The sequence below is a fragment of the Pristis pectinata genome, chromosome 26 (assembly GCF_009764475.1).
Source record: "Pristis pectinata isolate sPriPec2 chromosome 26, sPriPec2.1.pri, whole genome shotgun sequence".
Lineage (NCBI taxonomy): Eukaryota > Metazoa > Chordata > Chondrichthyes > Rhinopristiformes > Pristidae > Pristis > Pristis pectinata.
The window spans coordinates 18,688,250-18,702,419 of record NC_067430.1 but is presented as its reverse complement, the minus strand read 5'-3'; the positions used below and the strand labels follow the sequence as shown (position 1 = coordinate 18,702,419).

Genomic DNA, 14,170 nt, shown 5'->3' with positions numbered 1-14,170 from the left:
CCTTAAAGATGATCCATAAAACCTACTCATTAACTAAGCTTTTAGTCACCTGTCTCAATATCTCCTTGGGTGATTGGGCATCAAATTTTAGTGCTTGGGAATACTCCTGCTTTTAAAGTGCTTTATACATCTGACCATAGTTATTAGTAATGGGTGCAAGTCCAGAACAAAAATGCCCCTAATTTGGCAATCTGACTCAGAGACCACAGGATGGGTGACAGTGCTCGGAAATACCAGGATATGATAAGTGTTATATGGTCTTTGTCAGAGGCTAATGTTGGAATTCACAGCCTAGGTAGCCTAGGAGGGGAGCCATTTACTTTCCTTTAACTTGATCTGTAAATCTTTGTAATTGAAACATTTCGTCTGAAATTGGAGGCACCTACTTCATCAGTATGAAGCCCCTCACTCCAGCGAGCACAGAAAATAAACACACACACAGGAGTGAGAGATACAGTAATAATGTAAAAATACCCCACAATCTTCCACTATACTTTTGAAATCAAAAGATCACTTTTTATTCCTCAAAACATTCCAACTCAATAAAAAAATGAAAATGAAACTTCCCATGTGTGTTCAGCCGAGGGAGGAACAGATGGATGGAGCCCCAGCCCTCTCGCCCTTGTGTCCTTTGAAGGAGATGCTCTGGGAACAGATCCCTTGGAAAGGAATGTCAGAGAGAGTGCAGCAGCTCATTCACATGTTAATTCCTCACAGATGGGGCCAGAGACAAAGGTACAAACACTCACTGCAGAGGGGTTTGGTGAGGGAGGGCTGGGATTCATGAGACTACAGAGATCTTAACATCAACAAAAAAATTTTTTGATAAAAGTCCTGCCTGGAAACACTAACTTCAGCAAAACCGAAACGAGTGTGAAATCCTTGTGGAAACTCATTTTGTAAATGCAGACATTTCAACTTTTAGCTATCGGCTACCAGCTATGAGGAGCCACCAAATGCTGACTATGTAAAGAAACTGCAGGCAGACCAAATTTAGAGCCTCGCACACAATGATCCAATGGGTCTGTGAAAGGTTAAACAGAAGGTGAGAGAAGAGGGGATGAGGTGGGTGTGAGGAATCGTACCAAATGGTTTCCTGATGGGTCAAACAATTCACAAACTGGTCCTCAGCCGAAGATTATATTCAAATAGAGAGAGAGAGCGAGAGGAATGTATGCATCCTTAATTGCGCCAAGGAAGTCTGTTACAACTGATCACCTCACTAGGTCACTTCAGAAGGCAGTTAGCAGTCAAAGCACTCACTGTGATGGCCCTGGTGGGAGTGGGGTTGGAGTCACATATCAGCCTAGACTAGGAGAGAAAAAACAAGAATCCTTCCCTATAGGATGATGATAACAGTTAACTTTTCAGCAACCTGGCAGCATAGTGGTCACTTGTACTGATGACAGTTTGTACTCCAATTTTTATTTGGAAAGTAATGAATTTAGATTCTCAATGCATCTTGATGCAAACTGGACTCACACTTGTTGGCTGATGAGTCTGTTACTTAGCCATACACCACCAGAACCACAGCTTTCTCGCTGGGATTGCTGACATTGCAGTGAATGGTTTGGTGCTGTGCCCACACATAGCCAGGACTGCGTTAACACCTCCGAAGTCTCATTTGGTTCAGCACCCAACAACCACTGTAGAAATGAGACGTTCACTCCTGCTGTTAGTTTACAACAAACATTGGTTCTGATAGTCAAAGGAGATTGTGAGTTGTGACCCCAGCTGCTGGCCAGCAGTGATTGCTGGTTGGTTGGACTCTTCGAAAGAGATTCCAAATTGTAACAGGATGAACTGGAAAAAACCTCTGTCCAGGGACCAACAGTGAGGGGCTGTAGGTGGAGACTGGGACAGAGGGAGGACCAGGAGACGCTGGCGGCGGCTGAAACAAGGAGTGGGATCTGCTGAGGGAGCTGTGTGATGGAGGTGCCCGACTCTGTTTTGCCCAGACGTATTCTACTACCAGTATTCTTCTGTCTAAGAGAAGAATCACAAATCATCTCCTTCACCAAGTCTGTGCTACATCACCACCTGACTCCTTCCCCTTCCCACTCTCCTGCTGCTGAAATCTTACCTATGCTTTCCTGGCTGATCCACCACAAAGGACAACATCTGGGAGCTAAACTGGCCCTGGGCTAGAAAGCAGCACCCTCTGATTCATTCTCACACTGAGCAGCACCAGTAGGATCACCACTTACTGTGCATCCTTCACTGCACAGCACTGATAGGCTTCGAATGTGTTGTCTGAAACAAGACTTCACTAACGTGACCATGTGAAAATTCTACCTTCAATGTCAGGGAGAGCCAGGTTGACCTACTCATTGCTTTAGGAGTCACATTGCAGAGCAGGCTCGGGACCAGACAGCAGCCCAGGAATCCTGCGGACCTTGGCCACATTGAATGAGGAGGAGCAGTGTGGAGGCTGTACCTGCAACTAGTCAGCAGCTAATTCGGGAACAAGGTTAGCACCCACACTTTCAGTCACAAGGGTCAGGCCAGACAAGGCCCGTTTAAGGAGGGTCACTTCCTTGCCCCAGTGCAGCACCCTCCCAATCCTGCCACTCCACCGACAAGTTGCATCATGGAATGCAAGGGATTGAGGAAACAAACTAGCTATATGGAGAGGTTGGACAAACTTGGATTGTTTTCTCTGGAATGGAGGCTGAGGGGAGACCTGACAGAAGTTTATAAAATTATGAAAGGCACAGACAAGGTAGAGAGTCAGGATCTTTTTCTAGGGTAGAAACGTCAACTAGTGGGCATAGATTTAAGGTGAAGAGGGGGAAATTTAAAGGAGAGGGATAGAGGGTTTAGAGAGATATGGGCTAAACTCCCACAAATAGGACTAGCTTAAATAGGAATCTTGGTTGGCATGGACCAGTTGGGCCAAAAGGCCCGTTTCGGTGTTGTATGACTCTGTGAGCAACTTCAGAAGGGGGTTGGGTGCATAAAGAGAGTGGAAAAATTTCCACGGCTATGGGGAAAGAGCATGAGAATGGGACTGATTGGAGAGCACTTTCATGGAGTTGGCAGAGGCACAACGGGCCAAGTAATCTCCTCTGAAGTGCCGACATCTAAACCACCTTAAAATCCTGCATTCTTCACAGAAAACAACCTGGAGTTAGTGGAAAGGCCATCTGAACAGGCTGTGCTGTTCAGTTAGATCACATACCAGTCTACCAGCCGGAGTTCAAGAACCTATGATAATCTTTTGTTAGTCAAGAATATTAATCTCACTTTTGACATTTTCAGCCAATTCCCAGCTGTTAAGCTCTGGATTTTCACCAGCCTTTGTGTGAAGGAACATTTCCCAACATCATCCCCAAGTGATCCACCAGGTCTGGAAGGGAAGGATGACTGGATTTACCACTGTTAGCAGGGAAGGGGAGGGTCAGAAATTGCCCTTCCCCCACTGCAGCAAGGGCTGAATTAAGAAACCCGCCCTCCTCATTCAGAACACAAGCTGAAGGATATTCACAAGCACCGTGGAAAGTACCTCTCACAGAGCACCTCCCTGTTATACTACTGAAAAGATGCTGGGAATGTTCCACTCACTCCAATGACAGTGGAAATAAAGACTGTGGGTCATTATAGATTTTAAACATCATTGAATAAAACTGCTGCCATTTGCTGACAGTTTACTAATGTTTACATCCACTCCCTGCCATGAAATAAACAACTCCAGTTCTGCAAACAGGGCACACAAGGCTGGTGTTGCAGAAAACTCACAATCTGTTTATTCTGGACACTGCACCCCAACTTAAAACAAATAAGTTAAATACTTTACTGGGTCTGCCAACCAGTTCTCTCCTCAGGAAGTTTCTGGTGGGAATAAAATATCCAGAATCAACAGGGCAGCTGCTCCAGACCTGGGTGATTGGTTCATTAGTCTGAATTCAAGTGGACTAAAATTTTCCACACTGACCCATCAAACATCAGGGCAAATAGGGCAGAGTTTAGAAACAGAGTAAAGCTCCTTCTGCGTTATCACAACAAACGTTCCCAAGGCAGGGAAAGCATGGGTCTAGAAACAGAAATGGAAAAGACAAAACAAGAGGTTAGAAAGAATAAAGCAACTCTATACAATCCCATCAAACACTCTCTGGGCAGAAGCACCATAGCTTAAATACGGAATGAAATTCCATCTACACCATCAATGTCCTGTCAAGTAGGTAGGGACACAATGGGTTAAATATAGAATAAAGTTCCCCGAGCTGTTCTGTCAATGTCCCTCAATTGATTTGCATCGATTTTCTACTTTCCTTGACTAAGTACATGCAAGAACAAACATGAACACTAAATCCAATCCTGTATCCAAGATTATTCACTACTGCCACCCCTTATCCTTTTGTGAGATAATGAGCTACTAACTCAATAAAGTTACACTCAACTCACTTAAGAGGGAAAGATAGTTTCCAGTATTTAGTATTGTTTCAGTATGTTATCTACTTATTGCATTAACCGATTCCAAGCTCAGCGTTCATCCAACCATCATACGATGCAAGTACAAGTCCTCAGCCCTCCCCTCCTGAGTACCTATGTTATCTCAATGCTCTCTGATACTAAACTCTGAAATTTTTGTCCTAAACTAAGACCTCTAATTCACATCTGACCAAACTCTTGATCATTAGATCATAACACTTTACTTTGACTCAGTATTAATCTTGGGATGACTTACAACCTTTGGGTTACTTATACACTTGGAATATTTTACTACGTCAAAGGTCCTTGCAAAATGAATATATGGTTAATATGAAAAGTATACACACACAAAGTTAGAAATGGAAAGCTTCACCCCCATCTCCTGCTCACCTTCTCGCACCCGAGGTAGATTGGATTGATCAATCACGATTTCATTCATTGTGGATTTGGGATCGAGCACGATTGGGTGGGAACATCCAAATAATCAAATGTCTGGAAAAGAAAGCACACACAAAAATATTTTATGGGTAGAAACTTAAAGGATTCATAGCCCACTGGTGGATCTTAAAATTCTAAGGTTTCTAAGTACACACATTAAGATGGTGGAAGAATGGAAACAGAAGTCAGCCATCAGGGCCACAGCCCTGAGGTGGGAGAACGAAGGTCAGCAGGACATGGTAGGACAAACCCGTTTGCAACAGAGAAGTGTGCCTAATGCCAAAGCTTCTGTCTCCAGGTCGAATGGCCTATAGAGGAATTGGTCACATGGGGTGGTGAGCGGAGAGTAACCTGTCCTTGTGAAGCTGCACTCTGGTGAAGCACACCAGCAGAGGCAGGGAGGCAGTGCAGGTGACCAAGGTGAGCCCCTATCCTGCCAGTGGAAAACAAGGTCCAGAGGATGAGGACCACCAGGAAGGGCAGCGGTCAATGCCTGGCAGGTACCGCAGACTGAGAGCTCCCTCAGTGAGAGCACCGGACAGCCCGGGCTCAGCACTGGGTTCGAGGCATTCGGGCAAGAGCCACTGTGGCACTTTGCACATGGCCGCCCTTGGCAAAGGTTCCAGTAATTCCATGCATACCTTCTCCTGGGACTGTCAGTTATTCATCCCCATTCCTACTGTCCTTCAATCTTTCCTCCCTTCTAACCCACAACACGGATTCCCTTTCTCCTCCTCCATTCCTCCAGCTTTTTCTCGTAACAATGAAGAGTTAGCAACCCTGTTCCTCCCGCCGCAGAGGCTGTTCCACCGACTGAACATTTCCAGCATTTACCGCTTTATTTCCAGCATCTGCGGTATTTTGCAGATCTTCCACACACTGACCCGGCCAGAGTGCGCACCACATCCCAACAATTCACCGTGGGATGGGGGCATCACTGAAGGGCCAGCATTTATTGCCCATCCCTAACCTCCCCCAACCCCCCCCCCCAAGAAGTTGGTGGGGAGCCGCCACCTCGAACGGCGACAGACTGTGGTGCTGGGTGGGGTTGCAGAGCCGGTCACTGGAGGGGACGTTTCCACGTCTGGGACTCGGCGTTCCCCCTGCCCTCGACCTTACAGCAGGGGAAGACCGCGCTCATCACAGCCGGTTCCCACAAATAAATCCAAGCTCACAGCCCGAACAATGGTCCTTCGCAAACCTGCCCAACGATCAACCCCCAGTCAGAGTCTCCGCCACCCGATGGGGGACAGAGTGTGAGTTTAACTTTGATCAGCAAGTCCGGAAACCGAGCCTCCCCCCGCCAGTTCGGACAGTTCATTACCAGCCGCTGCTCCCCGCCTTCTCTCTGTCCGCCGCCTTCGGCCGGCGAACGGGCTGCAACAGTTGGGACAAAACTCGCCGAGTCACTGAAGTTGTCCCGCCGCTCGCTCACCGCACCCGACCGGAGTGCAGGCTCCCAGCTTTATACCGCCATCGCCCTGTGCTCTCTCTCTCTCCCCACTTCCCTTCCCCTCCCCTCCCTCCCCTCCCCCGGTGAACTCTCCTCTCTCTTTCCCTCCCCCTTCTCCTTTCCCTCTCTCTTTCCCTCACCCTTCTCCTTTCCCTCTCTCTTTCTCCTCTCTCCAGTGAACTCTCCACTCTCTCCTCCTTTCCCTCCCACTTCTCCGGTGAACTCCCCTTTCTTTGATTCAAGAATTTACCCTCTCCCTTTGCCCCTATATCATCCTCTTTCTACCTTCTCTCTTTTATCTCTCTCTCCTCGTCCCTTTATACCTCTCTTCCCCCTCCCTCTCCTCCCCTCACCCCCCTCCCTCTCCTCAGTCCCCCCTCCCTACACCCCACTCCTCACCCCTCCCCCTCCTCCCGCTCCCCTCCCCCTCCTCCCGCTCCCCTCCCCCTCCTCCCCCCTCCTCCCCCTCCCTCCCCCTCTTCCCTCCTCCCTCCCTCCCCTCCTCCCTCCCTCCCCCCTCCTCCCCCCTCCTCCCCCTCCCTCCCCCCTCCTCCCCCTCCTCCCCCCTCCTCCCTCCCCCCTCCTCCCCCCCCTCCCTCCCCCCTCCCCCCCCTCCCTCCCCCCTCCCCCCCTCCCCCCTCCTCCCCCTCCCTCCCTCCCCCTCCCCTCCCTCCCCCCTCCCCCCCCTTCCCTCCCCCCTCCCCCCCTTCCCTCCCCCCTTCCCTCCCTCCTCCCTCCCCCTCCCTCCCCCCTCCCTCCCCCTCCCTCCCCCCCCCTCCCCCCCTCCCCCTTCCCTCCCCCTTCCCTCCCCCCCTCCCCTTCCCTCCCCCTTCCCTCCCCCCCACCCCCTTCCCTCCCCCCTCCCTCTTCCCCCCCTCCCTCTTCCCCCCTCCCTCTTCCCCCCTCCCTCTTACCCCCTCCTCCCCCTCCCTCGTCTCCCCTCCTCCCCCTCCCTCGTCCCCCCTCCTCCCCCCTCTTCCCCCCTCCTCCCCCTCCCTCTTCTCCCCTCCCTCCCCCTCCCCCTCCCTCCCCCTCTTCCCCTCCCCCCTCCCTCCCCCTCCCCCCTCCCTCCTCCCCTCCCCCCTCCCTCCCCCTCCTCCCCTCCCCCCTCCCTCCCCCTCCTCCCCCTCCCTCCCCCTCCTCCCCCTCCCTCCCCCTCCTCCCCTCCCCCCTCCCCTTCCCTCCCTCTTCCCCTCCCCCCTCCCCTTCCCCTCCCCTTCCCCCCTCCCGCTCCCTCTTCCCCCTCCCGCTCCCTCTTCCCCCCTTCCCCTCCCTCTTCCCCCCTTCCCCTCCCTCTTCCCCCCCCTTCCCCTCCCTCTTCCCCCCTCCCTCCTCCCTCTTCCCCCCTCCTCCCCCTCCCTCTTCCCCCCTCCTCCCCCCTCCCTCTCCTCAGTCCCCCCTCCCTACCCCCACTCCTCACCCCTCCCCCTCCCGCTCCCCTCTCCCCCTCCCTCCCCTCCCCCCTCTCCCTCCCCCCCTCTCCCTCCCCCCTCCCCCCTCGTCCCCTCCTCCCCCTCCCTCCCCCCTCCCTCCCCCTCCCTCCCCCCTCCCTCGTCCCCCCTCCCCCTCCCTCCCCCCTCCCTCGTCCCCCCTCCCCCTCCCTCCCTCCCCCTCCTCCCCCCTCCCCCTCCCTCCCTCCCCCCTCCTCCCCCTCCCTCTTCCCCCCTCTCCCTCCTCCCCCTCCCTCTTCCCCCCTCTCCCTCCCCCCTCCTCCCCCTCCCTCTTCCCCCCTCTCCCTCCCCCTCCCTCCCCCCCTCCCCCTCCCTCTCCCCCCTCCCCCTCCCCCCCTCCTCCCCTCCCCCTCCCCCTCCCTCTCCCCCCCTCCTCCCCCTCCCTCTCCCCCCCTCCTCCCCCTCCCTCTCTTCCCCCCTCCTCCCCCTCCCTCTCTTCCCCCCTCCTCCCCCTCCCTCTCTTCCCCCCTCCTCCCCCTCCCTCTTCCCCCCTCCTCCCCCCTCCCTCCTCCTCCCCCCTCCCCCCTCCTCCCCCCTCCCTCCTCCTCCCCCCTCCCCCCCTCCTCCCCCCTCCCCCCCTCCTCCCCCCTCCCCCCCTCCTCCCCCTTCCCTCGTCCCCCCCTCCTCCCCCCCTCGTCCCCCCTCCCCCTCCCTCTTTCCCCCTCCCTCTTTCCCCCTCCTCCCCCCTCGCTCGTCCCCCCCCTCGTCCTCACTCCTCCCCCCTCCTCCCCGTCCCTCCCTCTTCCCCCCTCCCTCTTTCCCCCTCCCCCCTCTCCTCCCACTCCCCCCTCCTCCCCCTCCCCCCTCCTCCCCCTCCCCCCTTCCCCCTCCCTTCCCCCTCCTCCCCCTCCCTTCCCCCCTCCCCCCCTCCCCCTTCCCCCCTCCCCCCCTCCCCCTTCCCCCCTCCCCCTTCCCCCCTTCCCCCCCTCCCCCCTTCCCCCCCTCCCTCTTCCCCCCTCCCTCTTCCCCCCCCCTCTTCTCCCCCTCTTCCCCTCCCCCCCCTCCCCCCCCTCCCCTCCCCCTCCCCCCCTCCCCCCCTTCCCTCCCCCCCTCCCCCCCCTTCCCTCCCCCCCTCCCCCCCCCTCCCTCCCCCCCTCCCCCCCCTTCCCTCCCCCCCTCCCCCCCCTTCCCTCCCCTCCCCCCCTCCCCTCCCCCTCCCCCCCCTCCCCCCTCCCCTCCCCCCCCTCCCCCCTCCCCTCCCCCCTCCTCCCCTCCTCCCCCCTCCCCTCTCCCCTCCCTCCCCTCCTCCTCCCCTCCTCCTCCTCCCCCCTCTTCCCCCCTCCCCCCTCCCCCTCCTCCCCCCCTCCCCCCTCTCCCCCCCCTCCCCCCTCTCCCCCTCCTCCCCCCTCCCCCCTCCCCCTCCTCCCCCCCCCTCCCCCCTCTCCCCTCCCCCCTCCCCCTCCTCCCCTCCCCCCCCTCCCCTCCCCCTCCTCCCCCTCCCCTCCCCCTCCTCCCCCTCCTCCCCCCCCCTCCTCCCCCCTCCCCTCCCCCTCCTCCCCCTTCCCCCCCCTCCCCCCCCCTACCCCTCCCCCCCCTACCCCTCCCCCTCCCTCCCCCTACCCCTCCCCCTCCCTCCCCCCCCCTCCCCCCCCTACCCCTCCCCCCCCTCTCCCCCCTACCCCTCCCCCCCCCTCTCCCCCTCCCACCCCTCCCCCCCCCTCTCCCCCTCCCTCCCCCCTACCCCTCCCCCTCCCTCCCCCCTACCCCTCCCCCTCCCTCCCCCCCTCCCCCCCCTCCCTCCCCCCCTCCCCCCCTCCCTCCCCCCCTCCCTCCCCCCTCCCTCCCCCTCCCTCCCCCCCTCCCTCCCCTCCCTCCCCCCCCTCCCTCCCCCTCCCTCCCCCTCCCCCCCCCCTCCCTCCCCCTCCCCCCTACCTCCCTCCCCCTCCCCCCCCCCTCCCTCCCCCTCCCCCCACCTCCCTCCCCCTCCCCCCCTCCCTCCCCCTCCCCCCCCCTCCCCCCCCCTCCCTCCCCCTACCCCTCCCCCTCCCCCTCCCTCTCCCCCTCCCTCCCCCCTACCCCTCCCCCTCCCTCCCCCCTACCCCTCCCTCCCCCCTACCCCTCCCTCTTCCTCCCCCCTACCCCTCCCTCTTCCTCCCCCCTACCCCTCCCTCTTCCTCTCCCCTACCCCTCCCTCTTCCTCTCCCCCTCCCTCTTCCTCTCCCCTCTCCCTCTTCCTCTCCCCTCACCCCTCACCCCTCAATGCTCCACCTCTGATTCCAACAGCTGTTGTCTTTGGGACTACGGAGGGCAGCTGCTGCCAAACCACATTCAAAATCCTGTCACACATCTGTTGTGGTGAATTGGAGGACAGAGGCCGCCTGTGGAGCGCCGCACAGACAACTACACATCTCGGGGAGCCGCCCGCCAACGTGCCGCACGGACATAGTCCAGCTGGTAAACAGACACCACCCCCTCTCACCTCACCCGCCTGCAGTCAACACCACCACCAACTTGCAATTATTCACATCTTTAACCGCCGCCCCCCAAGTGCTTCTCGGAAACGTTACCAACCCGCACAGGATCACTGAAGGGTTTCTGAGGAGAGCTGGGGGTCGGGTGGGGGGTGCGGGGGGCTTTATTTAGGAGTTCAGGGAGATTGCAGGGAGGGACTTCCAGAGTTTGGGACATCTGAAGGCACTGCCAGGGTGGTCTGGGCAAGGGGTCAGACCACAAGAGAGCTGAAAACTGGAGGCTGAGGAGGGTCACAGAACTAATGCCAGCACCTGCAGCCTTCTGTCGCCTTCACCATCTCTCCATCCTTCCCTCCTCCATCTGCCTATCACCCCCCTCACCTGGACCCACCTATCGCTTGCCAGCTCCTGCCCCTCCCCTCTCTATCTCCCCTCTCCCTTTCGGTCCAGATGAAAGGTCTCGACCCGAGACTATTTCCCTCCACAGACGCTGCCCGACCCGCTGAGTCCCTGCGGCATTTGGTGTGCAGGTCACGGGACGGTGCAGGAAGGCGAACACAAGGGTGAGAGGTCATTGGCCCGGTGCCTGACACGGGCAGTGACTGCAGGAGATGTGCTCATTCAAACCGTGAGGCAAAGGAAGTATCGCGGAGCCGGCAGCTGATGTGTGGGGCAATGAGGAGAGGGCGGCTGGGGAAATGGGAAGTGGCAAGTCCCAGGCAGAGGGATTTGGATCAGCCTGAGTTTACGGACATTTCGATGTGAGAGTGAAGAGGAACCAATACCCCGGCTGTACTCCCGAGTTGGCATTCAGAGGCTATCCGAGACTTTCTGTAAAAACAGAAAGCCTTCTGCAGCCTTCTGTCGCCTTCACCTTCTGCTAAAAACAGAAAGTGCTGGGAATGAACTCTGATGTACCAACACCTGGACAGAGGAAAGACTGGAGCTGAAGCATGGGCCAAGGGTTGCTGGGTGCCAAGGGTGGTGATTAAACACACATTCCAATGTAAGGGCAGATGTCCCCGTGGGGGGACAGGGTTTGAATAGTCTTTTCCAGAACCCCCAGCCCTTACGAACCAAACATGACACAGGAAACCGGCATCCAGCTCGCTTCTGGTGACGTCCACCTCTGGTGGACTTCACACTCCTGAACTCCAACCCATGTTTTGGGTGACTGATTCCTTCCACCGCTGGTTCAGCAGGGGTGAACTGCTCCACCTGGTGGTTGCTCCTCGCATGTTGCAGGTTTAACAAGATTAGATTTATCGTAGAGGGATTGAGCTTTATGCAGATGAGTCCCCGGGTATTTGCCATCAGCTGGAGCAGCAGACGGAAATCTGTAGACCCATCTCTCCCACAATGCTGTCTGAATCCCTCCAATCACGTTTCTGTCCCTTCAAAACTTGGCACTTCTCTCAGTACTTGCCCCCAAAATGGTCTTTATCAGAGTCATAAATGACATCCTTTGTCACCTCTTACATGGACAGTGCTGTACTGCTCTATGTTCTTGTGTGATAAACAATCCTCCTCATCCCTCTCTTGCCTGCATCCTCTGACACAGTCAATGGGACCATTTACATTCAATGCCTCTCTGCAGCAGACCTGCTGGCTGAGGTCCAATTCCATCCTTCTCTATCCACTTGCAGCCAGAGAATGCCTTGTGATGGCTCCTCTTCCTGCTCCCACATCTCTGGCTCTGGGGTCTGTCAGGGATCCACGATCGTGTAGCAGTTAGCATAACGCTATTACAGCGCCAGTGACCTGGGTTCAATTCCTGCCGCTGTCTGTAAGGAGTTTGTACGTTCTCCCCGTGTCTGCGTGGGTTTCCTCCGGGTGCTCCGGTTTCCTCCCACATTCCAAAGATGTGGGTTAGGAAGTTGTGGGCGTGCTATGTTGGTGCTGGAAGCGTGGGACACTTGCGGGCTGCCCCCAGAACGCTCTACACAAACAGACGCATTTCACTGTGTGCTTTGATGTACATGTGACTAATAAAGAGATCGTAAATCTTGGGTCCCTCCTATTTTTTGTCCCTCTGCTGTCTCTCCACAACATTATCCGAAAACACAACACCGGGCTCCATAGATGCTGCAGAGCAACACAGCTTGTGATTTCTCACACTGCGACTGGGCGGTCCCACGTAATCAGAAACTTCTTACAACTACATATTGGGAAGTTTGACAATTCAGTGCCCACCACAAAGTCTGTGCCCCAAAAGTCACCCTCCCTGATCACTGTCTGTGGCTGAAGAAGAGTTTTTCTTTCATGTTTCATTTATGGGGCCGGATTGTCACCGGCAAGACCAACACTTATTTCCCATCCCTAACTGCTTTCGGAAAGTTGGTGCTGAGCCACCTTCTTGAATTATTGCAGTCTGTCTAGTAAAGGTACTCCCCAGTGCTGTTGTGGACAGAGTTCCAGGATTTCGCCCCAGTGACAATAAAGGAACGGTGCTACATTTCCAAATCAGGATGGTGTGTGACCTGGAGGGGAACTATGTGGGGGTGGTGCTCCCGAGTGCCTGTTGCACTTTTATTGGTAGGGATTGTGGATTTGGGAGATCCTGTCACAGTAACCGAGGCAAGTGCCATGCCTTCTCTGGATGGTTCACACTGCAGCTACAGAGTGATGGAAGTTGAGGGTTAGGGTGGTGACAGTCAAGGGGCAGCTTTGTCCTGTATGGTGTAAACGTTCTTGAGTGTTGTTGGAGGTGCATCGTAGTATGTATTCCATCACACTCCTGTATGCCTTGAGGAGCTCAGAAGTTGGGTCACTCATCTCTCTTTCTTTTTTCTACCCCACTTTTTATCCTTCTTACCTTTGACCCATCACCCGGTGGATCTGCTCTCCCCTCCTCCCCCGCACCTGCCTACCACGCACATAGTCTTGTGTTTCAGCTTCGCCAGTTTACACAACCATGATTTTGTGTTTGAAATTAAATAGATGCCATCTTATATATGCTCCACCATCAAGAGCACCCACTTCCATCTTCATGAAATTGCCTTAGTTTAAATCCATGCACTTACACGTTACCCAGCTGCACTGGCACGCAACCCTTTCTGAATTGCTGACCATCCCAGCTGCAATGGTGTGATTCTTTTTACACTGCACTTCATTTTATTTGTTGTGATTTTATGCCCTATTTACATTGGTGCATTGCCCTGACTGCAATGGTGCACCATTCGATCTGCACCAGTATAATCAGGAGACCCAAATACAACTTAGGATGAAGGGGTGTTGAGTATGTTGGGCCCCCAAGATGATCCTCCAGGATGTTTCACAGTGGCAACTAAAGACCAAGGCATCCTGAGAGAGGACATTGAGGTCCAGGGCATAGACATTCAGCTGATGGAGACATGGTCAGGAGCTGACAGATGGGAATCTGTTGCCATAATTGGTTTCTTTTGACTGGGAATACATTGGGGAAAAGGGCCTCAAAGGTTCTCATTACTTGTGTAGATTATAGAGAAACTCTTGTGTCATTTACAGAATAGCCCAGGGTGGGTACATTTCTAGATTATAGTAAAAAAAATGACTGAAGACCTAATTCATTAGACTGCATTGGATTAACAACCCAAATACAACCAAGGTGCATCCTAATATGGACGTAACAAGCCATGCTGTTATACCAGGCAACTAGACATAAGCATTAAATGCTGCTCTCAGTGATGGCCATGTCCTGCAAATACTTGGACAAAAGACCCCTTACTTGTGACCAAAGTTACAAGTGGTTATCTGGACCTTTGGAACTGCCTCCCACCAGAAACTAATGCCCTTCAGGAGCCAAGGACAGCAAGCTGATACTTGACAGAAGCGATGGAAACCTGTGGCAGGGTAAGAGTCAGTTTCATTGTTCCTCTAATTCACCACTGTAGATTCATCCACTCCAGCTGTCAGCACCTTGATTTAAAAGCTCAACCAAAGGTAACATTGTGTTCCTCTTACTTTTTACCTTGTTTCCTTTAATTTCATTTATAGTCCCCATTTTA

The 14,170-nt window shown here is 55.1% G+C and overlaps 1 protein-coding gene across 1 annotated transcript in view; it reads right to left on the bottom strand.

Annotated features, from left to right (window-relative positions):
- Positions 1–6,403, bottom strand: part of ccdc187 (coiled-coil domain containing 187) — a 43,574-nt gene extending 37,171 nt beyond the window's left edge. The window contains exons 1-2 of the mRNA XM_052039597.1: positions 6,194–6,403; positions 4,822–4,923 (exon numbers count right to left, since the gene is read on the bottom strand). Of these exons, the coding sequence (XP_051895557.1) occupies positions 4,822–4,870 (49 nt within the window). The 5' untranslated portion in view covers positions 4,871–4,923; positions 6,194–6,403. The remainder of the gene's footprint in view (positions 1–4,821; positions 4,924–6,193) is intronic.
- Between the last annotated feature and the right edge of the window lie 7,767 nt (positions 6,404–14,170).